Raw genomic sequence first — 24,911 nt, 5'->3', positions numbered from 1 at the left:
GATTGTGAAAGTGGTTGGAAACAGGGTATGTTTAAGGTATAGTCAGGCCTGAAGACCTAGGTGTTGCAAGAAGTGTGGTCATTTTAAGGCCCTGGTTGAAGAAGTCTCCATCTGATTTTCTGTTACTGACAGACTCTTAAGACTGCCTCTCTTCCTATTTCTTTCTTATGAGTATTCCTTGCAGTTTACTGTTGCTAAGGATAGGAGGTTCTCAATGACAACTTTCTTATTTGTACTAGGAACCCTGGATGGGAACTCCCCTCCTCGGCGGCAAGATGTGGATAATTCTTTCTTCCTGCTCTTCAGTGTGGTAGATGAGAATCTTAGCTGGCATATCAATGAGAACGTTGCCACTTACTGCTCAGACCCTGTCTCAGTGGACAAAGAAGATGAGGCCTTTCAAGAAAGTAATAGGATGCATGGTGAGCTGGGAAGCAGTGGCCACACTGTGTCAGTAGACTGTGATGAAAGGTCATTTCAAATACCTGGTCATTTGTAAGCATTAGAAGGACCAGGAGCAGTAGGTAGCTTTACCTTGTTCTTACCTATGAGAAAACTGAGGATTACACAACAGATAAATGGCACAGCTAAAATTCCAACCCTAGTCTGTTTGACTGAATAATGTGCTCTTGCCATTAAGTACTTGCCTCCTCAATGTGGAATAGCCCATGGTGTCGATTCCAAACTCATATGCTATATGTTCAGTCACTTTGATGAGGGTTATTTACTGATATAATTACTTAACATTTCTTTGTTCTAAAAAGGATGCAAGCTGTAAGAATTAACCACTTTGTGAAGAAAAATGGTTGCCTATGGGGAATCCAACATCTTAATTAACTATAAAATTAACTAAAGGCCCAAAAGCCCTGAGGTATGGGCAGAGAAGTGATTCTTAGGAAGAGAAAAAAGTTACTTTTGCTTTTGGTTAATTAGGGAGTAGCTTACTTACTTTTGGCTTACTTACCAAAGCCAGACTGTCCCAAGGGGAAGTGAAAACTAAGATGAAAGATGTAAAGGATGGCTTAGACAGCTCAACTTTCTCTTGGTTTTATACCAATTGCTTATAATAACCATGGTAATTAGTTAGCTAAATTAACAATTGTCCTACGGAAATTTTAGAAGAAAATTGGCCTGGGAGGAAAGAATAGCTTACAAAATAAATCACATTCCTTAAAAAGCTTCCTTGAGTTGTTGCATTGGAACCTTGGCTCTACCACTTGCCTTGAGAGAGAGCAACTTTACCTCTCTGAGCCTTGGTTTTTCTCATTTTTTTATGAGACCATTGATACTTGCCTATTTCCTAGGATTGTTTGTAAGATTTAAATGATATAATGCATTTTGTCAGCACAGTGTGCTCTTTAAAACCTCATCTATATGTACCATATATACTATGGGATACTACTCAGCCATAAGAAAAGATGAAATACTGCCATTTGCAACAACATGGATGGACCTTGAGGATATTACACTAAGCAAAATAATTCAATCACAAAAAGCTAAGAACCATATGATTTAATTCATTATGTGGGATATAAAATTGAAACTAAGATGCCCAGACAGACAACACTATGGTAGTTACCAGAGGGAAGAGAGTTGAGGAGTAGTAAAGGGTAAAAGGGACCAAATATATGGTGACAGAAGATGATTTGACTCTGGCTAGTGGGAACACAATGCAATATGCAGATCATGTATCCTAGAAATGTGCACTTGAAACCTATATGAAGCCAATGTCACCCCAGTAAATGTAATTAAAAAATAAAACCTCATCTAAATGTTACTTCATATTATTGTCAGATGGTAAGGCTTTTCCCATTGGGCCATTCTTTCCTAACTCTGATATTTTTCTTCTGATTTTCTTTTTCAGCAATCAATGGCTTTGTATTTGGGAACTTACCAGAGCTGAACATGTGTGCGCAGAAGCGTGTGGCCTGGCACTTGTTTGGCATGGGCAATGAAGTAGATGTCCATACAGCTTACTTCCATGGACAGATGTTAACCATCCGGGGCCACCGCACTGATGTGGCTCATATCTTTCCAGCCACCTTTGTGACTGCTGAGATGGTGCCTCAGAAACTTGGCATCTGGTTAATTAGCTGTCAAGTAAATAGTCACTTGCAAGGTGAGATCCATCATCTCTGACCCTTAAGGTATGGGATGAAGGGGGCAATATGGTCATCAAGAGCCTGGGCTTCTGACCCTAACCAGTTTGGCTCAGTGGATAGAGTGTCAGCCTGCAGACACAAGGATCCCAGCTTCAATACTGGTCAAGGGCATGTACCTTGGTTGCGGGCACATACCCAATAAGGAGTGTGCAGGAGGCAGCTGATTAATGTTTCTCTCTCATCAATGTTTCTAACTCTCTATCCCTCTCCTTTCTTCTCTGTAAAAAGTCAATAAAATATTTAAAAGAAAAAAAAGAAATGTCTATTAAAAAATGGGGTGGGGCTTGGCTTCTGGTCTGGAGCCATAAGAGAGGTTTTTAAGGTGAGACAGCCAGGAATAGAGGATGAAACACTAGACTAGAATTCTGGGACCCATGTTCTTTCCTGGCTCAGACATTAACTTGCAGGGTGACCTCAGGCACATCTCTCTGCGTTTCATCTTCTTCATCTGTTAGGAGATTAAGTGATCTTTTATGCTGTCATTTCCCGCCCCCCCCCCCTCAAAGTCCTAAGGAATTAAGAACTGGAGGTCTTGCAGATGATTGAACAGGGAATAAAGGAGAGATTAGTGTTAAAAGTATAAGGTTTCTGCAGGAAACCATGGAGTATTGTGGGCAAGTGATGACACCCTAATTAGGACCCAACAGAAATAGGGGTAGAAGGTTTGGTTTTCAGAGGGAGAATGGTTGAATAATGGCACAGTGCATTGTGGACCATCAGAGAGGAGGAACACATGAGGCAATGGAAAGAGAAGTAATTAAGTGATTAGATGATTTTAGTGGTTGTCTCAGCTCTATGAAAAACTCACTGTAATAACTTTGGGAAAGTTCATTTCCATTTCTAGGCCTCATTTGCCACATTTATAAAATGGAAGATTTGGTCTAAATAGTCTCTAAATGCCTCTTCAGCTCTCACTTTCTAGAATTATTTGACATATGGTAAATTAGATGGATGTCAGGTAAGTGATATGTGAGTATGTGAAAATGGATTTGAGTAAGCAAGGAGTTATAGACTGGTAAGGTAATGAGTCTGGGGTGGTGGTTTTTTCCTAATAGGAGCCAGTTACCCATGCTCTATTATCCAGGGTTTGGCCTTGGTTCCAAAAGTGCCTGAGTAAATGAGTATGAATCCAGATGGAGGTTAGGAATGCAGCACAATAGAACAAGCAAGGGCCTTAGATCCAGACATGCCTGGATTCAAACCCTTTTCCACCAGTTGCTTAGTTAGCTTTGGTAAGTAATGTCACTTCTCTGAGCCTCTGTTCCCTTATCTGATTATTGCAGTAATGATTTCTACCTTATGAAGTTGTAATGGGATATTAGAGAGATAATGTAATTTTGAATCTGAAAGACTAGGTCAGTGATGGCGAACATATGACATGCGTGTCAGAGGTGACACTCGAACTCATTTTTTTGGTTGATTTTTCTTTGTTAAATCGCATTTAAATATATAAAATAAATATCAAAAATATAAGTATTTGTTTTACTATGGCTGCAAATATAAAAATTTCTATACGTGACACGGCACCAGAGTTAAGTTAGGGTTTTTCAAAATGCTGACATGCCGAGCTCAAAAGGTTCGCCATCACTGGACTAGGAGAATGTTGAGACCAAGCTAGTGGATATAAAAAAAGAAAATGAGCACTTAAGTTTGCAGTTTAAAGATAAGAGCTTAAGTCTCAACTCTATCACTGACTAGCTGTATTATCTTGGCAAGTTACTTAACTTGTCTGATCCTTAGATTTTTTTCAAGTGCAAAAGGGGATATTAAAAGCTGTTTAACCTGGCCAGTGTGGCTCAGTGGTTGACTGTCAACCCATGAACCTGGAGGTCATGGTTCAATTCCCGGTCAGGACACATGCCTGAGTTGCAGGTTCCATCCCCAACAGGAGGCATGCAGGAGGCAGCCAATCAATAATGCTCTCTCATCATTGATGTTTCTCTCTCTTTCTCTCTTTCTCTCTCTCTCTCTCTCTCTCTCTCTCTCTCTCTCTCTCTCTCTCTCCCATCCTCCCTCTGAAATCAATTTAAAAGAACATATTTTAAAAAGTCTGTTTCACAGGGTGGTTATGAGGATTGAAGGAAATAACATATGTAAAGCACCTGGCACAGGTCCTGGCCTATGTAATTGTCTAATAAAAATGAATATATTTTCCTCATCCTCTTTTATATCTCAGATTTCTAATTTATAATTTCAGATCTCCTTGGGATGTTATGAGACTCAAATGAAATAATGATCTGAATAACCTCTATAAGATGCCAAGCAAATATAAGGCAATATAATCAATTACCACTATACCTCAATGTAACATTTTTCACATTTTGGAGACACTACATTTTCATGACAGTCCTAAATCTGAAGCTTCATCTCGATGTGTAGATGTTCCAGTGTTTCGGGAAAACCCCTCTTTACGAATTACTTACTCCTTTTTTTAATGCTCCCCCCAGCTCAGTGTGGCAGATTTCCTATTCTCCCCATTTACAAAACAGGGTTTAATTTTAGATCTAGGAATTGACTTGCCTAAGTACTACAGAGAGTAATTAGGCTTGGACTTGTTCTCAGGTATTTGGACTTCAAGTTCTGTGATATTTGTACAATGTAAACCTTTTGCAAAGGAGTGAACATCTGGTAAATTCAGTAGTGGTGGTGAGCAGGTGGAGATACTTGAATTCCTATTTGGGCTCACTTTCTTCCAGTCAGGCTCTTAAGAAGTGAGAGAAAAATGGCTCACATGGAGTTAGGGGTAAAGAGCCTATTGGAAGGTGGGAGGGAACACCTTAGGAGAAGGAGGACGGTGGATTGTCTGGGTAGAAGGCCTGTTAGTTGAAATGGGGCCAGGCATGATGTTCTTCCTCTTCTTCCAGATGGCATGCAAGCACTCTACAATGTCAAGTCTTGCTCCATGGCCCCTCCTGTGAACCTACTAACAGGAAATGTCCGGCAGTACTTCATTCAGGCTCATGAGATTCAATGGGACTATGGCCCAACGGGTTATGATGGGAGTACTGGGAAGAATTTGAGGGAGCCAGGCAGGTAAGAGGTAGTGGGTTTCTTCTTTCTACTCCTGGTTTTATCCCCAAACACTACTACTCACTGTCAGAAATCTCTCTTTCACTTGGGGGTCACAATCATTGTCTGACTGGAGTTAGTATCACACAACTGTTAACCAAATTCTTTTGACCCCTGGACAGCTTGCTCTTGGGGAACTAGCAGTGTTTGCGATTGTTCCTGCTCTAATACCAAGCCACATTCAGAAAAGGAGGCCCAATGGGACCAGATCAGTTGAAATGTCATTTCTCCAGCTCTTCTTTATTTTTTCCATTATTTACCTCCTTGCACCTTCTTTTCTTTTTAATAGTCTGAAGGAGGCATATAAACAGGAGTGTAAAAAGCACTGAGGAATGTAGGAAGAAGGGGAAGCAACCTGCCTTATGGCCATCCATAACCATACGTTTGGAGGAATTTATTCAAATTCTCTTGTTTCATCCATGACTCAGATTGGGCAAGATAGAGCAGGTTAGTTCTCTATTCAGTTGTTAGGCCCTAAGTTATGCATACTCACTGGCCTATCAGTGATACCAGGTCTTTCACAGAAGAGCCACTTGGTAGATGACTTGGAGAGTTTGGGGGAATGTCCTAAGGCACCTAGTTTTTTACTGGAAAAATGTTTTATTTTCCAGCAAAAATAAACATTTTTTTTTCCTAGCAGAAAAACTAATGTAATGAATGTGCAGAATACATAGGAAAGTGGGCACTTGGGTCTCAGCATGACTTCTAGAATCTCTAACTGGGCTTGCTAAGTTAGTGGTTTTTCACTTTGGAATTAAAGATATTCTTTATTAAGGAGAGAAACAATCTTGAATACCTAAAGATAATTAAGGATAGATGTAAGTCTATGGAATTCATGAAGGCAGGACTAGTGCTAGTGTCTGGAATTTACAAGCAAGAAGATTTCAAACTATTATAAAAATAACTGTAATCATTAAAGCTATCCAACAGTAAGAAGGATTGCTTCCTCTGAAAATGAGTTCCCTGACCTTGGAAAGGCTGAAGCAGAAGCTGCATATTATTTGTTAGTGGTTTCATCTCCACTGGGTAGAAGCTAACCTGGATGATCTCAGAGGTCTTTCCTAATTATAAAGATCCATAACTTGATGAGACCTAGGGTGATATAGGAGTCTATTTGATACATTATTAAATCATGTGATATTTGTCTTCTTATATGCCAGTGGCTCAGATATATTCTTCCAGAAGGGCTCCAGCCGAATTGGGGGAACTTATTGGAAAGTCCGATATGAAGCCTTCCAAGATGAAACATTCCAGAAAAAGGTACAGCTGGAGGAAGATGAGCATCTTGGAATCCTGGGTGAGGAATCCTTAACTTATGAAATTGGTAATTGACTAGATCCATGAGACTGGGGAGGACTCAGAAACTGGAGCGTGGGGGGAACTGAGAGACATCTCTAGAACAGCATCTCTCAAAGTGAGTACCAACAGATGAGTGTTTTGTGCAAGAGGGTATGGGTCTGAATTTGTTTGCAAAATACTAAGTTAAGCACAGTCACATAAAAATAGTCAAACTATGTTCCTTGCTGTAGGGCTTCTCGGAACTTTGGATTCATTTTTTTTTTATCATGAATCTCAAAGATGGGAATAGAGTATGTGGCATTTCTTATACTTTACTATAGACCTTTTTTTTTCAGTGAATATCTTCTGGTAGTACCGTTGTTAAGATCACACTTTAAAATATTTCCCTAGGTGCATTTCTGAAGGGCTCTATATAAAGGAGTAAGACTGCCCAAGTTCCTGGCAATATTTGGACAAGGACAGCTTGACATGACATGCAGATATGCTTGCTATAGTGAGGGATGCAAAACAAAGGTTAGAAGCTGACTTGGGGGAAGTATCCAGAAGGCCTAAAGTACAGCATTGAAACAGCGGAACAATGTTGGGTGCTTTAGTCACTTAATGAAGCCAGAAAATAAAATAGATTAGATGAGAGAAAACTATGAAAATTAAAGTAATGAACAGTATTCTGGGGTTAGATGTGTGCCAGTTAATACTGGGATATCTGAGCAAGCACAGTAGAGTTTACATCAAATAAATAGGGAGATATATGGAAAAAAAACTTACATTGGAAAAGAGGATGGACAGTGAATATTAAGTTCTCATTAGCTGTGTTCAGTATGGGTCTCCAGTCTTCTTTTTCTTCATTTTTTTTTATTGTGGGAAAATATGCACAAAATAAATTTTACCATAGTAACCATTTTAAGTGTACAGTTCAGTGGTATTAAATGCATTCATAATGTTATGCAACCATCATTACATCTATATCAATTCTTTTTATCTTGTAAAACTGAAATGCAATACCCATCAAACAATAACTATCCATCTTCCCCTCTACCTGGTGTGCAAATATGACTTTGAGGCATGATTTCAATTATTTTGTGTATACACAGAATGGAATTGCTGAATCATATGTTAATTCTATTTTTAAATTTTTGAGGGACCACCATGATGTTTTTCACAGTAGCTGTATCATTCTAAATTACCAACAGTGCACATGGGTTCTAATTTCTCCACATCTTTGCCAACACTTCTTTTCTGTGTATTTTTTATATATAGTAGCCATACGAGTGGGTGTGAGGAGGTATCTCACTGTTGTTTTGATTTGCATTTCCCTAATGATCAGTAAAGTTTAGAATCTTTCCATGTGCCTATCGACTATTTGTATATATTTTTTGGTTAAATATTTTCTCAAGTCTTCTTCCCATCTTTAATTAGGCTGTTTGTTTGTTTGTTTACTAGAGGCCCAGTGCACGAATTCATGCACCAGTGGGGTCCCTCGGCGTGGCTGGTGATTGGGATTGATCGGGGCCATCTTGCCTAGTCCTGATTGGGACCGATGGGGGCTGGCCAGCTGGGGAGGGACTGAGGAAGGTTGGCTGGTCAGGGAGGGATTATGGAAGGGCTCAAGGCATGTCCATCCTGTCTCACCCAGTCCTGATTGGGGCCGATTGGAGTCAGGGAGGGACGTGGAAGAGTCCATCTAGCCCAGTCCCAATCCAGGCTGGCCAACAGGGAGGGATTGCGGGAGGTTGGCCAGCTGGGGAGGGATCACGGGAGGTCTCCAGGGCGTGTCCAACTGTCTCACCCACTACTGATCAGCTGGACCCCATCAGCAAGCTAACCTATCAGTCGGAGCATCTGCCCCCTGGTGGTCAGTGTGTGTCATAGTGACTGGTGGAACGGTCAAACGAATGGTCAGGCACTTAGCATATTATGCTTTTATTATATAGGATTTATTTATTTTGCTTTTGAATTTTAGGAGTTATCTAACATTTTAGATAGTAATTGCTTATCAGATATGTAATATGCAAATATTTTTCTCATTCTATAAGTTGCCTTTTCACTCTGTTGATAGTGTCTTTTTAGTATACAGTTTTTAAATTTTTATAAATTTCAATATGCATGAGGGTTTTTGTTACCTGGACTTTTGTATCCAAAAAAATCATTGTCAAAGCTAATGTCATGAAGGTTTTTTCTTATGTTTTCTTTTGTTTAATTTAAATTCTTTATTTTTTAAAGTATTACATAAGTCTCCTTTTTCCCCCACTGACCTCTCCCTGACTGCCCCCACTCTCCCCTCCCCCAGAACATGTCCTCACCCTCCACTGTCTGTATCCATTGGTTATGCTCATATGCATGCATAAAAAGTCCATTGGTTGATCTCTTACCCCCTCACCCCTTCTCTCATAGGTTGGACAGTCTGTTCAATTCTATGACTCTGGCTCTATTTTTGTTCATCAGTTTATGTTGTTCATTATATTCCACAAATGAGTGAGATCATGTGATATTTATCTTACGGTGACTGGCTTATTTCGCTTAGCATAATGTTTTCCAGTTCCATTCATGGTAAGGATTCCTTCTTTTTTACAGCAGCATAGTACTCCATTGTGTAGATGTACCACCATTTTTTCATCCACTCATCTGCTGATGGGTACTTAGGCTGTTTCCAAATCTTAGCTATTGTAAATTATGCTGCTATGAACATAGGGGTACATATATCCTTTCTGATTGGTGTTTCTGTTTTCTTGTGATATATTCCTAGAAGTGGGATTACTGGGTCAAATGGTAGTTCCATTTTTATTTTTTGAGGAAATGCTATACTGTTTTCCACAGTGGCTTCACCAGTATGCATTCCCACCAGCAGTGCACGAGGGTTCCCTTTTGTGCGCATCCTCACCAGCACTTGTCATTTGTTGATTTGTTGATGATAGCTATTCTGACAGGTGTGACCTCATTGTCGTTTTGATTTGCATCTCTCAGATGATTAGTGACTTTGATCATATTTTCATATGTCTCTTGGCCTTCTGTATGTCCTCTTTCGAAAAGTATCTATTTAGGTCCTTTGCCCATTTTTTTTTATTGGATTGTTTATCTTTCTTTTGTTAAGTTGTATAAGTTCTCTGTAAATGCTGGAGATGAAACCCTTACCGGATAAAACATTGGCAAATATGTTCTCCCATGAAGTGGGCTTTATTGTTATTTTGTTGATGGTTTCTTTTGCTGTGCAAAAGCTTTTTTATTTTGATGTAGTCCCATTTGTTTATTTTCTGTTTAGTTTCCATTTCCCTAGGAGCTGTATCAGTAAAGATATTGCTTCAACAAATGTCTGCTATTTTGTTGCCTATGGCTTCTTCTAAGATATTTATGGTTTCCCATCTTACATTTAAGTCCTTTATGCATTTTTAGTTTATTTTTGTGTATGGTGTCAGTTGGTGGTCTAGTTTCATTATTTTTTGCATGTGTCTGTCCAATTTTCCCAAAACCATTTATTGAAGAGACTGTCTTGACTCCATTGTATGATCTTGCTTCCTTTGTCAAATATTAATTGAGCATAGTGGTTTGGGTTGATTTCTGGGTTCTCTCTTCTATTTCATTGGTCTATATGTCTGTTTTTGGGCCAGAACCAGGCAGTTTTGAGAACAGTGGCTTTGTAATACAGCTTGATATCTGTTATTCAGATCCCTCTTACTTTGTTCTTCTTTCTCAGGATTGCTGCAGCTATTCTGGGTCTTTTTATATTCCAGATGAATTTTTGGAGAGTTTGTTCTAGGTCTATGAAATATGCCATTGGTATTTTAATGGTGATTGCATTGAATCTATAGATTGCTTTGGGTAGCATGGACATTTTAATGATGTTGATTCTACCAATCCAAGAACATGGTATGTTCTTCCATCTGTTTATGTCTTCCTTTATCTCTTTTTTTCAACATCCTGTAGTTTTCTAAGTATAGGTATTTTACCTCCTAAGTTAATTTTTTCCCTAGGTATCTTAATTTTTTTGGTGCGAGGGTAAATGGGATTTTTTTTTAAAAAGCTCTTTCTGTAAGTTCATTATTGGTGTATAAAAATGCCATAGGTTTCTTTGCATTAATTTTGTATCCTGCTACATTGCCGAATTCCTTTATTAAGTCTAATAATTTTTGATGGAGTCTTTAGGATTTTCTATGTACAGTATCATGTCATCTGTGAATAATGACAATTTTATTCCTTCTTTTCCAATTTGGTGCCTTTCATTTCTACTTCTTCTCTTACCGCTGTGGCTAACAATTCCAGTACTATATTGAACAAGAGTGGTGAAAGCAGCCATCCCTGTCTTGTTCCTGTTCTTCGGGGAAATGGTTTTAGTTTTTGCCCATTGAGTATGGTGTTGGCTGTAGGTTTGTCATATAAGTCTTTTATTATGTTGAGGTATTATCCCTCTATTCCCACTTTGCTGAGCATTTTTATTAGAAAAGGGTGTGAACTTTTTCAAATGCCTTTTATGCACCAATTGATATGATTATGTGATTTTTGTCTCTCAATTTGTTTATGTGATATAACATTTATTGATTTGGGGATAACGTACCAGCCTTGCATCCCTGGAAAAATCCCACTTGGTCACGGTGTACAATATTTCTAATGTAATGCTGGATCCAGTTTGCTAGAATTTTGTTGAGGATTTTGACATCTATGTTCATGAGGGATATTGGCCTGTAATTCTCTTTCTTTGTAGTGTCTTCTTCTGGTTTTGGGATTAGGGTAATGTTGGCTTCATAGAAAGAGCTTGGAAGTGTGCCTTCCTCTTGAATTTTTTGGAATAATTTGTGAAGGATTGGTTTTAATTCTTCTTGAATGTTTGGTAAAACTTCCCTTTAAAGCCATCTGGTTCAGGGCTTTTGTATACTGGAAGTTTTTTTATTACTATTTCAATTTCATCAGTAGTTATCGGCCTATTCAGATATTTTTATTCTTCCTGCTTGAGTTTTGAAAGCTTGTATTTTTGTATGAATATGTCCATTTCGTCGTGGTTGTCGTTTGTTGGAGTAGAGTTGTTCGTAGTATTTTTTACAATCCTTTGTATATCTGTGCGGTCAGTTAGTACCACACCTCTTTCATTTCTCATTTTGTTTATTTGGGTCCTCTGTCTTTTTTTCTTGGTGAGCCTGGCTAGAGGTTCATCAATCTTGTTTATCCTTTCTAAGAATTAGCTCTTGGTTTCATTGATCTTTTGCATTTTTTTTTGTCTCTGTGTCATTTATTTCTGCTCTGATCTTTATTATTTCATTCCTTTAGGTTATTGTGGGCTTTCCTTGTTGCTCTTTCTAATTCTTTAAGTTGAAAGGTTAGTTAATTTATTACCATTTTTTTCTTGTTTTTTTGTTTTGTTTTGTTTTGTTTTGTTTTGTTTTGTTTTGTTTTGGGTAGGTCTTTAGAACTATGAATTTCCCTCTTAGGACTGCTTTCATGGTGTCCCATAGATTTTGGATTGTTGTGTTTTCAATGTCATTTGTATCCAGGATGCTTTTTATTTCTTCTTTTACCTCTTTGGTAACCCAATCATTGTTTTTTTTGTGTGTGTGTGTTTTTTTTTGTTTTGTTTTGTTTTTTTTGCCTGTGGCTCCCACTTTATTAAAACTCAAGAGAAACGATATTAAATGACTTTTCCCAGGTTTTAGAATGGTGGGAATGTCTTAAGCTTAGAACAACTCAGAACAAGATCTAGGAGGGTGGGAGGGACGGCCAAGCCCACAAAGCAGGTGGTGTGGGCACCTCTGGTGGGGTCCGGGCTGCCCCCCTGCCCCCAAATCCGCCCTCCACCTGAGTGTGCACCCCAATGTGCAGGAGATGTGAAGAGTCCCAGCCCCCTGGATTCAGAACCCGGCCTCTGGCCGTGTAGAAACGTCTCGTTTATACCTCTGGCTACAGCCAGCTGCGCATAAAAGGTTAGGAGTCCTGAAGCCTGTCCTGCCGGGAGAAAGCATGCGGCCCTGTCCCCCCAGCGCCCGCCCACCCACGGCCTCAGGCATAGAAGATGAGCTCCGGGATCTGCCCGCCCTGCACCCGGGTGCCGTTGGTGCTGTCGGAGGAGCACTGGAACTGGAAGGTCACCTTCCCGCACTGCACCTCCGTCAGGCCCTCCTGCCCGAAGTAGCTGAGCTCGCTGCCGTCCAGCACGGTGCTGGCCATGTAGAAGGTGTCCTGCTCCACCTGCACCGGGTGCTCGAACCAGACCGGGAAGGTGCTGCTGGAGCCGTCGGACACGAACCTGGTCAGGCTCTGGGCGAGGACCACCCCCAGGCGCTTGAGCTCAATCTTCATGCTGTACTCGGCCTTCCCGGAGCTGGACCCATACAGGCCCAGCCCCGACACAAACACCCTCCTGTCCGCCACAAACTGGATGCTGTCGTAGCGCCCCGGGTAGCACTACTGGTTGCTGCGGTAGGCCGAGGACTGGAAGCAGTGGCAACTCTGTGGGGCCAGGCCCCGCCTCTTGGTCAGCGGGAAGTCGAGGGGGGGGGGGCGGAATTGTTGGTCGGGATGCGGACCAGGTAGAGGGCCGGCCCCAGAACGTGCCTCTTGTTGCGCGGGGTGGCGGGCAGGCCCTACCGCTTGCACTCGGCCTCGGCCCAGTTGAGCACGGCCTCGAAGACCACCGCCTCCTTGGTGTTGAGGGCCTCCCGGGTGACTACGACCTCCAGGGTCTGCCAGTCGATGTTGCAGAAGCCCTCGGACCGCAGGGCCATCTCCGCCTGCGCGTCGATGACCTCCCAGCAGTGCTGGGTCAGCTCGGGCTGCTCAAACAGCCGGCTCTGTGGCAGCAGCACACAGGCGTTCTTGGCTTCCAGGCTCGTCTCCAGGAAGTGCACGCAGGCCTTCGCCAGCGCGGGGACGATGTACTTCTTAGCTGCGTAGAGCGTGACCAGCACGGTGTCCGCCTCCAGGTCAATCTCATCGCTGTACATGTACTTGAGCATGATGAGGAAGGCCGCGGGTTCCACGTCAGGGATGTGGATCTCGGGCTTGACTTCTGCCAGGTCCCCATAAAACATGGCATAGAAGACGGAGCTATCGACAGCCAGGACGTACTTGTGGGCAGGCACTCTCTGGGCCCCGCCCGGGGGCCCCACCACGAAGTGACGTCGGCCATGAGCTCGTTGTTGAAGAGGAGCGCGTTCCTCTCGCGCAGGGTCCGGTGGCAGGACTGCCAGTTGGGCCTCTCCACGTTGTTGTTGTCGGGCGCGGGCAGCGCGGGCGAGGGCAGCGGCAGGGCCAGCGGCAGGGCGCTGGGCGGGCCCTTCCTGACCGCAGCGGCGGCTTTGCTGTTGGCAATGTCCATGGCTGTGGCGGCGGCGGCGGCGGCGGCGGCAGGCGCGTACAGCTCCGCGGCCATCTTCACGGGCAGGGCCTTGGCGCCCGGGGGCGGGGTGCCGGGTGTCCATGGGCTGCGCCGGAGCCTCGGGATGGGCTCCTCCAGGACCAGGAGCGCGGCCAGACACTGCGTCACCCGGCCATGCAGACAGGCCAGGGGCAGCAGCATGGGCCCCGGCCCCGCTCCCTTGCCCGCCGCCTGCCCCGCCGCTGGGGGCGCCGGTCCAGTTGCGCATCACCGCGCCCGGGCCCCAATCATTGTTTAATAGCATTCTATTTAGCCTCCAAGTTTGATTTTTTTTTAATATTTTTTTTATTGATTTTTTACAGAGAGGAAGGGAGAGAGATAGAGAGCTAGAAACATCGATGAGAGAGACATCGATCAGCTGCCTCCTGCACATCCCCCACTGGGGATGTGCCCGCAACCCAGGTACATGCCCTTAACCGGAATCGAACCTGGGACCTTTCAGTCCGCAAGCCGACGCTCTATCCACTGAGCCAAACCGGTTTCGGCTTGATTTTTTTTTTCATTCTTTTTATAGTAATTGATTTCTAATTTTATGCCATTGTGGCTTGAGAAGATGCTTGATATGATTTCTATCTTCTTGAATTTGAGGAGACTTTGCCTGTGTCCTAATATGTGGTCTATCTTTAAAAATGACCTGTGTGCACTTGAGAAGAATGTATATTCTGTGGCTTTGAGGTGAAATGTTCTGAAGTTGTCAATTAAGTCCATCTGATCTAGTGAGTAATTTAGGATTGCTGTTTCTTTCCTGTTTTTTTTTTCTTCAAATTTTTTCTTTATTAAGGTATTACATATGTGTCCTTAAGGCTCCATTGTCTCCCCACCTGCTACTCATGCCCTCACCCCCTTGGTGTCTGTGTCCATTAGTTAGGCTACTATGCATGCCTACAAGTCCTTTGGTGGATCTCTCCCCCTTAGATCCACCCTCCTCTATATTCCCTCTGAGGTTTTTTGATCTGATCAATGCTTCTTTGTCTCTGGATCTGTTTTTGTTCATCACTTTATGTTGTTCATTATATTCCATTAATGAGTGAGATCGTGTGATATTTATCTTTCTCTGACTGGCTTATTTCACTTAGCATAATGCTCTTCAGTTCCATCCATGCTGTTGCAAATGGTAAGAATTCCTTCTTTTTTACCACAGCATAGTATTCCATTTTGTAGATGTACTACAGTTTTTTGACCCACTCATCTACCCATGGGCATTTAGGCTGTTTCCAAATCTTAGCTATGGTAAATTGTGCTGCTCTGAACATAGGGGTGCATATATCTTTTCCTATTGGCGTTTCTAGTTTCTTGGGATATATTCTTAGAATTGAGATCACTGGGTCATATGGGAGTTCCATTTTTAGTTTTTTGAGGAAACTCCATACTGTTCTCCACAGTGACTGCAGCAGTCTGCATTCCCACCAGCAGTGCACAAAGGTTCCTTGTTCTCCGCATCCTTGCCAGCACTTTTCATTTGTTGATTTGTTGATGATAGCCATTCTGACATGTGTGAGATGATACCTCATTGCCATTTTGATTTGCAACTCTCAGATGATTAGTTACTTTGAGCATATTTTCATATGTCTCTTGGCCTTCCTTATGTCCTCTTTCGAAAAGTATCTATTTAAGTTATTTAAGTCCAATGTCTTTTTTTTTTAATTGGGTTGTTTATCTTCCTTTTGTTAAGTTGTATGAATTCCCTGTAAATGTTGGAGATTAAACCATTATCAGAGATAACATTGGCAAATATGTTCTCTCATGCAGAGGGATTTCTTATTGTTTTGTTGATGGTTTCTTTTGCTGTGAAAAGCTTTTTATTTTGATGTAGTCCCATTTGTTTATTTTCTATTTAGTTTCCATTGCCCTAGGGGCTGTATCGGTGAAGATACTGCTTCAGCATATGTCTGAGATTTTGCTGCCTGTGTAATCCTCTGGTATTTTTATGGCTTCTTGTCTTATGTTTAAGTCCTTTATAAATTTTGAGTTTATTTTTGTTTATGGTGTAAGTTTGTGGTATAGTTGCATTTTTTGCATGTATCTGTCCAATTTTACCAACACCATTTATTGAAAAGACTGTCTTGACTCCATTGTACGTTCTTACCTCCTTTTCTTTCCTGATTTTTGGTTTAGAGGATTTATCCAGTGGTGTCAGTGGGGTATTAAAGTCCCTTACTGTGATTTTATTGTTGTAAATATCACCCTTGATATCTTCCAGAAGTTGTTTTATGTGAGTACTCCTGTATTGGGTGCATGTATGTTTACCAGAGTTATATCCTCTTGTCGGATTGCTCCCTTTAGTATTATGAAGTGGTCCTCCTTATCTCTTGTTATGGCTTTTACTTTGAGGTCTATTTTGTTAGATATTAGTATTGCAACCCCAGCTTTTTTCACTTTTCCATTTGAGTGAAAAAAAATTTCATTTCTTTACTATCAATCTGTGTGAATCCTTTTTTCTGAGGTGGGTCTCTTGCAGACAGAAAATATATGGGTCATGTTTTCTTATCCATTCAGCTACCCTATTTCTTTTGATTGGAGCCTTTAATCCATTTACGTTTAATGTTATTATTGATAAGTACTTGTATGTCGCCTTTTTCATTCTTTATGTTTGTATTCCTTCTTGCCTTTCTGTTTCTTCTTTTTACAGCAGTCCCTTTAGCATTTCTTGCATTGCTGGCTTGGTGGTAATAACCTCTCTTAGCCCTTTTTTGTCTGTGAAGCTCCTGATTCCACCTTCAATTTTGAATGAAAACCTTGCTGGGTATAGTATTCTTGGATTCAGTCCCTTGCTTTGCATCACTTTGTATATTTCATTCCATTCCCTTCTGGCCTATTGTGTTTCTGTTGAGAAATTAGTTGATATTCTAATGACAGATCCCTTGTAGGTAACTTTCTATCTCTCTCTCACTGGCAGCCTGTAAGATTCTTACTTTGTCTTTGATGTTTGCCAATCTAATTATGTGTCCTGGTGTTGGTCTTTTAGGGTCCATCTTGTTTGGGACTCTGTGTGCTTCTTGGACTTGCATGTTTTTTTCTTGCCAGCATCAGGCATTATTTCTGTCATTATTTCTTTAAATAGGTTTTCTACTTCTTGCTCCTCTTCCTCTCCTCCTGATACCCTTAATATGCAGATGTTGTTTCATTTTGTGTTGTCCCACAGCTTCCTTAGGTTCTCCTCCCGCTTTTTAAGTTTTCTTTCCAGTTGCTGCTGTGTTTGTGTGTTTTTTCCTACCTTGTCTTCTAATTCACTGATGTGGTCCTCAGCCTCTTCTAGTCTACTATTTAAGCCTTCCATTGTGTTCTTTATTGCAGCTATGTCATTCTTCATTTCCTCTTGGTACCTTTTCATGTTGGTGACATTCTCATTCAGCTCCTTATAATTCTCATTGAGTTGTGTGTATTTGTCATACAGCTCTTTGAGGATCCTTATAACCATTACTCTGAATTCTTTCTCTGACATGTTACTTGCCTCCATTTCATTTAATTCCCTTTCTGGTGATCACTTTTTCTTTGCTTTAGGAATTGTTTTTTTTTTTTTTTTTGGTCTCCCCATTTTTTGCTGTAATGTTTTAATTGTTTCTGTGACTTAGATCCAACTGCTTTGCTACCCAGGTTTTTGGGGGTGGTGATGCTAGTGGTGTGACCTCTCAGTTCTCTGGGGGTTTGTGATCCAGTACAGCTCCCTCCTTGAGCTATTTGGGTTCTCTTGATGTAGTTGGATCTTTAATGTTAGTTTCATATTTGTGGATGAAGTCTTGTCACAGATTGTCAATGTGACTCACCCCTGGTTTCATTGCGCAAGCTGTTTTGGATGTGATTGTGGTTCCGGCTTTTGTGAAATGGTTGTGTGAGATCTTACTGGTATGTGCTCACTGTGCGTTCCCAGAGTAAATGGCCTTGTAGGAAGGTGTCTTGGGGCCTGAGGCTCAGGTACTGTGACTTTGGCCCATGTTCTCTGACTCTTCCTGGATTAGCATCACTCTACCTCACTATGAGGGGATTAGAGCCTGTAACAGTGGGGGCCTGGGTCTTTTAGTCTGTGATTGAGGCAGAGGGACTCTGGCCAAAGTGATTTCCCCATCTGAATCAAGAGGGCATTCAGGATCCAGCAGCTGGTGATGTGGGAATCTCAGAGTCTATGGCTGAAACAATGTGACCTTTTCCAGGGAGGTAAATCCTCAGCAACTCACCAAGCTGTCCAGAAGTAGATACCTGGGAGGGGGATGTTGTGGATCCTGGTGAGGGAATCGTGCACCCTTGGTTGGAGAGGCACATGTCCAGTGGCAGCACACAGAGGGGCCCAGGAGCCATTTGCAAGGTGGGGGTCCTTGGGGCGCCCACACGCTGGATCAGAGCAATTGTCGTGTGCCACCAGCCCTGTGGAGGGAGAAATCCCAGTTTCTGCTTTAGAGGATGTATGCCTTTGGTTGGATACACATGCCCAATGACTGCTTACAGAGGCACCCAGGGGCTATCTGTTGGGGCAGTGAGCTCAGAAGGCCCTTGTTCTAGAGCAGTGATACTGTTGGGAGTAGATGCCAGAAGCCAGGGTTGTGCAATGCGGCAGCTCAGAGAAGCACCTAGTGGCTGCCTGCCGGGGCAGTGGGCTTAAGAGGCTTGTGCACTGGATTAGTGCAACTGCAGTGACTGGAGGTCAGCAACTGAGGAGGGGGGCGTCCGAGTTTCTGATGACTGGACCTTGAGCCCTTGGTTGGATACGAGTGCACCTAGTGGCAGCTCACCAAGGCATCTTGGAGTTGCCTGCTTGGGCAGTAGCCTCAGGGAGCCTGTGTGCTGAAACTTCATGACTGCAATGTCTGTGGGTAGGCAGCTGGGAAGGGGGAAGTCTGAATTTTTACTGCCAGGGCCGTGTGTCCTTATTTGGATATAAGTGCACCCATACAGGGCTCAACGAGGCAGCCAGAAGTCACCTATAGGAGCAGTGGACTCAGTAAGCCTGCTTGTTGGAAATTGCAAATGTGGTGTCCTGAGTCAACAGCCTGGAAGGGAGATGTTCCAATTTTTGCTTCCTTGCACCCTTAGTTGAAATTGCACTTGCCCATCAGGGGCTCACAGAGGCACCCAGGAGCTGTCTGTTGGAGTAGTGTGGCTCAGGAGGCCTGCACACCAGAAAGGCACCACTGCGGTGTCCAGAGGTTGGCAGCTGTGGAGTGGGAAGACTCAGTTTTTGCTGATGGGGCCTTGCACCCTTGGTTGCATTTGCATGCGCCCAGTGATGGCTCACAGAGTCACCCGGGAGCTTTTTCCAGGCCAGCACACTCAGAGGGGCCCTTGCACTGAAGCCACATGACTGAGGTGTCTGTGGGCAAGCAGCCAGAAGGGGGGAGGTCTGAATTTCTATTGCCTGGGACTGTGCATCCTTGTTTGGATAGGAGTGCACCCAGCGACGGCTCACAGAGGCACCCAAGAGCCACCTTGGGGTAGTGGGCTCAGTAGGCTTGTGTGCTGGAAAAGCACAACTGTGCTGTCTGGAGGTCAGCAGCTGTGGAGTGGGAAGGCTCTGTTTCTGCTGCCAGGTGTTGGAAACTTGGTTGGATTTGTGTGCACCCAAAGGTGGCTCACAGAGGCTTCCAGGTGCCATTTGTCAGGGCGGTGCACTCAGAGAGGCCCTTGTGTTGAAGGTGAATGTCCAAGGTGTCTGTAGGCAGGCAGCTAGGAGTGGGGAAATTCAGAATTTCTACTGCTGGGGCCTTGCGCCCTTGGTTAGATTCATGCCTGCTCAGTGGCAGCTCACAGAGGCACCTGGGTCCATTTGCCAGGGCAGCACACTCACGCACTCAGAGGGGCCCTGGTGCTGAAGCTGCATGACTGAGGTTTCTGTGGGCAGGCAGTTGGGGAAGGGAGAATTCAGAATTTCTATTGCCAGGGCTATCTGTCCTTGTTTAGATAAAAGCGTGCCCAGTAGGGGCTCAAATGGCACCCAAGAGAGGCCTGTGGGGCAGTGGGCTCAGGAGGTGCAACTGAGTTGTCCAGTGGTCAGCAGCTGTGGAGGGGGGAAATTGCACTTACTACTGTGGGAGCCGTGTATCCTTGGAGGTGGATGTCCTAAGGTCTGCAGGTCTGCGGGTGGGGCAGCAGGATTTTGGCAGAAGTGGCTGAAGGGTCACGGGCAGTGTCCAAGGCCAGTCTGGGTGGTGCTGCTGATGAGTTCCTAGAAAAGAATGCTCTCTCCTTCAAGATGGTGTGGGCTCTGTGTCCAAGCCCCACACCTCGGGGAGTGCCCGCAGTGGTGGTAGGTGCTCCCTTGTCCAGGAGAGCCTGGTCTGCCAGCCCCTGCTACTCCTGCCACATTTAACTGTCCCTCACTCACTCTCACACAAACACCACACACATCCACACTCTCTCTTTTCACCCCCTCATGCACTCACACCCTCTTCCTCACCTCTGTCCTGCCAGCCACCATCTTCTGGTACTTATTTATTGCCATTTTAATTCTGTATGCCTAGGTTTCTCTTTCTATTTCTTCTCATTATAGCAGCCCCTTTAGCATTTCTTGTAATGCAACTTGGTAATATACTCCCTTAGCCTTTCTTGTTGTTGTTTTTTTTTATTGCTTAAAGTCTTACAAAGAGTATTACATATGTCTCCTTTTTTTTCCCCCCGCCCTTGACAATCCCCTGGCCTCCCCTAACCCCCAGTGTCTTATGTCCATTGGTTATGCTTATATGCATGCATACAAGTCCTTCAGTTGATCTCTTACCCACCCCCCTCCTGCCCTCCCACCCTCCCCGGCCTTCTTGCTATAGTTTGACAGTCTGTTCCAGGCAGCTCTGCCTCTGTATCTATTTTTGTTCATGAGTTTATAATGGTCTTTATTATCCAGAAATAAGTGAGATCATGTGATATTTCTCCTTCATTGACTGGCTTATTTCACTTAGCATAATGCTCTCCAGTTCCATCCATGCCGTTGCAAATGGTAAGAGTTCCTTCTTTTTTAAAGCAGCATAGTATTCCATTCTGTAGATGTACCACAGTTTTCTAATCCATTCATCTGCTGATGGGCACTTAGGCTGTTTCCAGACCTTAGCTATGGTGAATTGTGCTGCTATGAACATAGGGGTGTATATATCCTTTCTGACTGGTGTTTCTGGTTTCTTGGGATATATTTCTAGAAGTGGGATCATTGGGTCAAATGGGAGTTCCATTTTTAGTTTTTTGAGGAAACTCCATACTGTCTTCCATAGTGGCTGCACCAGTCTGCATTCCCACCAGCAGTGCATGAGAGTTCTTTTCTCCACATCCTCGCCAGCACTTGTCGTTTGTTGATTTGTTGATGATAGCCAGTCTGACAGGTGTGAGATGGTACCTCATTGTTGTTTTGATTTGCATCTCTCAGATGATTAGCGACTTTGAGCATGTTTTCATATGTCTTTTGGCTTTCTGAATGTCCTCTTTTAAAAGGTGTCTATTTAGGTCCTTTGCACATTTTTTTGATTGGATTGTTTATCTTACTTTTGGTGAGTTGTATGAGTTCCATATAAATCTTGGAGGTTAAACCCTTATCAGTGATAGTATTGGCAAATATGTTCTCCCATGTAGTGGGCTTTCTTGTTGTTTTGTTGATGGTTTCTTTTGCTGTGCAGAAACTCTTTATTTTGATGTAGTGCCATTTGTTTATTTTCTCTTTAGTTTCCAATGCCCTAGGATCTGTATCGGTGAAGAAGTTGCTTCGGCATATGTCTGAGATTTTGTTGCCTTTGGATTCTTCTAGTATTTTTATGGTTTCCCATCGTATATTTAAGTCCTTTATCCATTTTGAGTTTATTTTTGTGTATGGTGTAAGTTGGTGGTCTAGTTTCATTTTCTTGCATGTACCTGTCCAATTTTCCCAACACCATTTATTGAAGAGACTATCTTGACTCCATTATATGTTCTTGCCTCCTTTCTCAAATATTAATTGAGCTTATTGGTTGGGGCTGATTTCTGGGCTCTCTATCCTATTCCATTGATCTATATGTCTGTACTTGTGCCAGTACCAGGCAGTTTTGAGAACAGTGGCTTTGTTATACAGCTTGATATCTGGTATTGAGATCCCACCTACTTTGTTCTTTCTCAGGATCGCTGCAGCTATTCGGGGTCGTTTTTTTATTCCAGATGAATTTTTGGAGAGTTTGTTCTAGGTCTGTGAAATATGCCATTGGTATTTTAATGGGAAGTGCGTTAAATTTATAGATTGCTTTGGGCAGTATGGACATTTTAATGATGTTGATTCTACCAATCCAAGAACATGGTATGGTCTTCCATCTCTTTATGTCTTCCTCTATCTCTTTTTTCAACATCCTGTAGTTTTCTGAGTAGAGTTCTTTTACGTCTTTAGTTAAGTTTATTCCTAGGTAGCTTAATTTTTTTGGTGCGATGGTAAATGGGATTGCTTTTTTAGTCTCTCTTTCTGCACATTCACTATTGGTGTATAGAAATGCCATAGATTTCTTGGCATTAATTTTGTATCCTGCTACATTGCTGAATTCTTTTATTAAGTCTAATAGTTTATTGATGGAGTCTTTAGGGTTTTTTAAGTATAATATCATGTTTTCTGCAAATATGGACAGTTTTACTTCTTCTTTTCCAATTTGGATGCCTTTTAGTTCTTCTTCTTGTCTAATTGCAATGGCTAATACTTCCAGTACTATGTCGAACAGGAGTGGTGAGAGTGGGCATCCCTGTCTTGTTCCTGTTCTTAGGGGAAATGGTGTTAGTTTTTGTCCATTGAGTATGATGTTGGCTGTGGGTTTGTCATATATGGCTTTTATTATGTTGAGGTATGATCCTTCAATTCCCACCTTGCTGAGAGTTTTTATCAAAAATGGGTGTTGAATTTTGTCAAACGCTTTTTCTGCATCAATTGATATGACTATGTGGTTTTTTTCCTCTCAAATTTTTTTATGTGATGTATTACGCTTATTGATTTGCGAATATTTTACCATCCTTGCATCCCTGGGATAAATCCTACTTGGTCGTGGTGAATGATCTTTCTTATGTACTGCTGGATCCGATTTGCTAAGATTTTGTTGAGGATTTTGGCATCTATGTTCATGAGGGATATTGGCCTATAATTCTCTTTCATTGTGCTGTCTTTACCTGGTTTTGGTATTACGGTGATGCTGGCTTCATAGAATGAGCTTGGAAGTGTTCCTTCCTCTTGAATTTTTTTGTAGTAGTCTGAGGAGGATAGGTTTTAGTTCTTCCTTGAATGTTTGGTAAAACTCCCCTGTGAAGCCGTTTGGGCCTGGGCTTTTGTTTACTGGAAGCTTTTTGATGACTGCTTCAATGTCTTCCATAGTTATTGGCCTATTGAGATTTTTAGATTCTTCCTGATTAAGTTTTGGAATGTTGTATTTTTCTAGGAATTTGTCCATTTCCTCCAGGTTGTCTAGTTTGTTGGAGTAGAGATGTCCATAGTATTTTTTAACCATCATTTGTATTTCTTTGGGGTCTGTTGTTATTTCACCTCTATCATTTCTGATTTTGTTTATTTGAGTCCTTTCTCTTTGTTTCTTGGTGAGACTGGCTAGAGGTTTGTCAATCTTGTTTATCCTTTCAAAGAACCAGCTCTTGGTTTCATTGATTTTCTGTATTGTTTTTTTTTTTTGGTCTCTATGTCATTTATTTCTGCTCTAATCTTTATTATCTCCTTCCTTCTGCTCACTCTGGGCTTTTCTTGTTGCTCTCTTTTCTTTGAGCTGTAGATTTAGATGATTAACTACCATTTTTTCTTGTTTGTTGAGATAGGCCTGTAGAGGTATAAACTTCCCTCTCAGGACTGCTTTCATTGTTTCCCAAAGGTTTTGGATTGTTGTGTTTTCATTGTTATTAGTTTCCAGGATGTTTTTAATTTCTTCTTTGATCTCATTGGTAACCCAATCAATATTTAATAACATGCTATTCAGCTTCCAATTGTTTGAGTATTTTGAGTTGTTTTTATTGTAGTTTATTTCTAATATTATGCCATCATGGTCTGAGAAGATGCTTGATATGATTTCAATCTTCTTGAATTTGGGGATACTTTGTTTGTGACCCAATATGTGGTCTATTTTTGAAGATGTCCCATGTGCACTTGAGAAGAACGTATATTTTGTGGCTTTGGGGTGAAGTGTTCTGAAGATGTCAATTAAGTCCATCTGATCTAGTGAGTCCTTTATGATTGCTGTTTCTTTGCTGAGTTTTTGTCTAGCGGATTTATCCAGTGATGTCAGTGGTGTATTAAAGTCCCCTAGTATGATTGTATTGTTTTCGATCTCCCCCGTGATATCTTCCTGGAGTTTTCTTATGTATGTGGGTGCTCCTGCATTGGGTGCATATATGTTTATCAGGGTTATATTCTCTTGTTGTATTGATCCCTTTAGTATTATGAAGTGGCCTCCTTTATCTCTTGTTATGGCCTTCACTTTTGAGGTCTATTTTGTCCGATATAAGTATTGCTACCCCAGCTTTTTTTTCATTTCCATTTGCCTGAAAGATATTTTTCCATCTCTTCACTTTCAGTCTGTGTGAGTCCCTTCTAATGCGGTGGGTCTCTTGTAGACAGCAAATATATGGGTCATGTTTTTTTATCCATTCAGCTACTCGAAGTCTTTTGATTAGACCATTTAGTCTATTTACGTTTAAAGTTATTATTGAAAGGTACTTGTTTGTCACCATTTCTATTTATTTTGGTGGGCTGTTTTCTTTCTGGGCTTTTTAGTTCTTCTTTTTACATCAGTCCCTTTAGCATTTCTTGCATTGCTGGCTTGGTGGTGATAAACTCCCTTAGCCTTTTTTTTGTCTGTGAAGCTTCTTATTTCCCCTTCAAGTTTGAATGATAGCCTTGCTGGATAGAGTATTCTTGGATTCAGTCCTTTGCTTTGCATAACTTTGTAAATTTCTGTCCATTCTTTTCTGGCCTGATGTGTTTTTGTTGAGAAATCAATTGATAATCTGATGGGGGATCCTTTGTAGGTAACTGTCTGTTTCTCTCTTGCAGCCTTTAAGATTCTGTCTTTGTCTTGTATATTTGCCATCGTTATTATGACGTGTCTTGGTGT

General features: G+C 42.1%; 1 protein-coding gene and 1 pseudogene across 4 annotated transcripts in view; one reads left to right on the top strand and one right to left on the bottom strand.

The window, feature by feature from the left end:
• The window catches only part of HEPH (hephaestin), a 112,565-nt gene that overhangs the window by 13,389 nt on the left and 74,265 nt on the right, over positions 1–24,911 (top strand). For all 4 annotated transcript variants that reach the window (XM_059680187.1, XM_059680186.1, XM_059680185.1 and 1 more), the window contains 4 exons: positions 240–422; positions 1,865–2,119; positions 5,027–5,195; positions 6,392–6,528. In XM_059680187.1, coding sequence (XP_059536170.1) covers positions 240–422; positions 1,865–2,119; positions 5,027–5,195; positions 6,392–6,528 — 744 coding nt within the window. The remainder of the gene's footprint in view (positions 1–239; positions 423–1,864; positions 2,120–5,026; positions 5,196–6,391; positions 6,529–24,911) is intronic.
• Positions 12,101–14,028, bottom strand: LOC132223980 (BTB/POZ domain-containing protein 6-like; annotated as a pseudogene).

The sequence above is a fragment of the Myotis daubentonii genome, chromosome X, assembly GCF_963259705.1.
Source record: "Myotis daubentonii chromosome X, mMyoDau2.1, whole genome shotgun sequence".
NCBI classification, from domain to species: Eukaryota; Metazoa; Chordata; class Mammalia; order Chiroptera; family Vespertilionidae; genus Myotis; species Myotis daubentonii.
This window is presented reverse-complemented; position numbering and strand designations above follow the sequence as displayed.